General features: G+C 35.8%; 1 protein-coding gene across 1 annotated transcript; it reads left to right on the top strand.

Moving 5' to 3' along the window:
* The first annotated feature begins 499 nt into the window (after window positions 1–499).
* Window positions 500–1066, top strand: LOC122194865 (secreted RxLR effector protein 161-like). Its single transcript, XM_042896154.1, has one exon. It carries the CDS (start codon window positions 500–502, stop codon window positions 1064–1066), a length of 567 nt encoding a protein of 188 aa, XP_042752088.1.
* Window positions 1067–1917: the final 851 nt, after the last annotated feature.

The raw sequence follows: 1917 nt of genomic DNA, 5'->3' as shown, positions 1-1917 counted from the left end.
CCATTCCTATGCTTATGCAACACACAAAATTTTGAAGTCTATCAAATGTACGTGAAATGTGCGTTTCTGAACGATGAACTAAAGGAAACGGTCTATGTGGAATAGCCACCAGGTTTCGTAAATGAAAAATATCCACATCATTGCTATATTTTGGATAAGGTCGTGTATTGTCTGAAACAAGTACCTCGTGCATGGTATGAAACCCTAACTCGATTTCTGAAACAATCCAAATATAAACAAGGATTGGTCGACCTAACCTTCTTTCATAAGAAAGATGGTGACTATCTAATGATCATCCAAATTTACGTTGATGATATTATTTTCGGATCCACTAATCCTAGATTAACAGTTGAATTCCAAAAACTAATGAAAACTAAATTTGAGATGAGCTCAATGGGTCCTATTAACTTTTTCCTTGGTTTAAACATTTGACAGTGTTCAGAGGGAATCTTTTATTAACCAAGAAGCCTACACGGAGACCTTACTAGCGAACTTTGGCATGGTGGATGATTCAAAGGTCAAGGTTCCAATGGCGTTTGAAACGAAGCTTACTCCATCCTTAGACAAGCCAACAGCAAATCTAACATTATTTCAAAAGGTGATTGGATCTTTAATGTTTCTAACATTAAGTCAACCTGATATTATGTTTGCAGTTTGTTATTGCGCTAGGTTTCAGACAAATCCCCGTGAACCACATATGGTAGCTGTAAAGAACATATTCAGATATCTCAAAAGAACAACCTCACTCGGAATATGGTACCCATCTAACTCCAGATTCTTTGTCCAAGCATATTCTGATGCTGATCTTGGTAGATGCGGTCTTGATCATAAAATTACAACTGAGGGATGTCAGTTTCTGGATGGAGAACTAGTTAGTTGGCAATCTAAGAAGCAAACATGCATCTCCTTATCCACTGCTGAAGCCGAGTATATCACAGCTGCCTCGTGTACTTCTCAAGTAGTATGGATTCAAAGTCAGTTTAGAGATTATGGGATTAATATGAAAAGGATCCCTTTATATTGTTATTCAGATATTTCAAATGATCATGGGAAGGCGAAGGCATGAGTGTACACACATCGACAAATTTGTATTTTTGTGATTCCACACTTAAGAAAATACTCTGATTTGGAATGTTAACTTTTGGAACAAATGGTTTTTGTAATGTTACTTTAACAAATGGCTTCTTTTATCTGGATTAAAAATTGAAAATTTTGTTGTGAAAATCGGGATGTTACAAGTGTTGGATTAATGTCTAAGTCCATAACTATATTTAGTAAGACTTGACCCGACCCGGCATGGTCCATTTGGGTTGCATACCATCATGCACTTGAATGAGAGAAATAAGACACTTATGGTTATTAATATATTATAAGTTCTAGTATATTAATAATAAGAATAATAAGATTATTTAATTAGTATTGATCAAGAATTAATCTAGGATTAATTAAGTGATCAAAAGAAGACTAATTAAATATATGGGTTGATTGTGTAAATCATCCATACTTGTATAGTGGGCTAATGCTCCATGGATAATCAAGTTGGGCTAAAACCCATAGGATGGTCCATGGATGCTCCATGGTGTATTTGTACCCATGGATCCAAGGAAATGGAAAGTCATGACAATTAGGGTTTGCCCTAATTGTAACACTATATAAGCATCATATTATTCACCAAAATCGGCACTAGTGGGTGTACTAGAAGGGCTAGCCGATTTCATGAAGTGTGGGTTTTCTCTCAAGTCATTCCAAGTGTTTTGATGATTGTGATTCCATTTGAGGTGTCACACTTGGGGCACTAGGCACTCTAGCTTCATGAAGACTTTCTTCTCCAAAGAGGTATGTATTCTATCTTGCTATAGTCATTGTTTTGTATGCTAGATTAGGATAATACCTTGGAAGTTCTTATTTGCATGTGTA

The sequence above is a fragment of the Lactuca sativa genome, chromosome 6 (assembly GCF_002870075.4).
Source record: "Lactuca sativa cultivar Salinas chromosome 6, Lsat_Salinas_v11, whole genome shotgun sequence".
Lineage (NCBI taxonomy): Eukaryota > Viridiplantae > Streptophyta > Magnoliopsida > Asterales > Asteraceae > Lactuca > Lactuca sativa.
The sequence above is the reverse complement of the archived record's forward strand: the minus strand, read 5'-3'. Positions and strand labels throughout refer to the sequence as shown.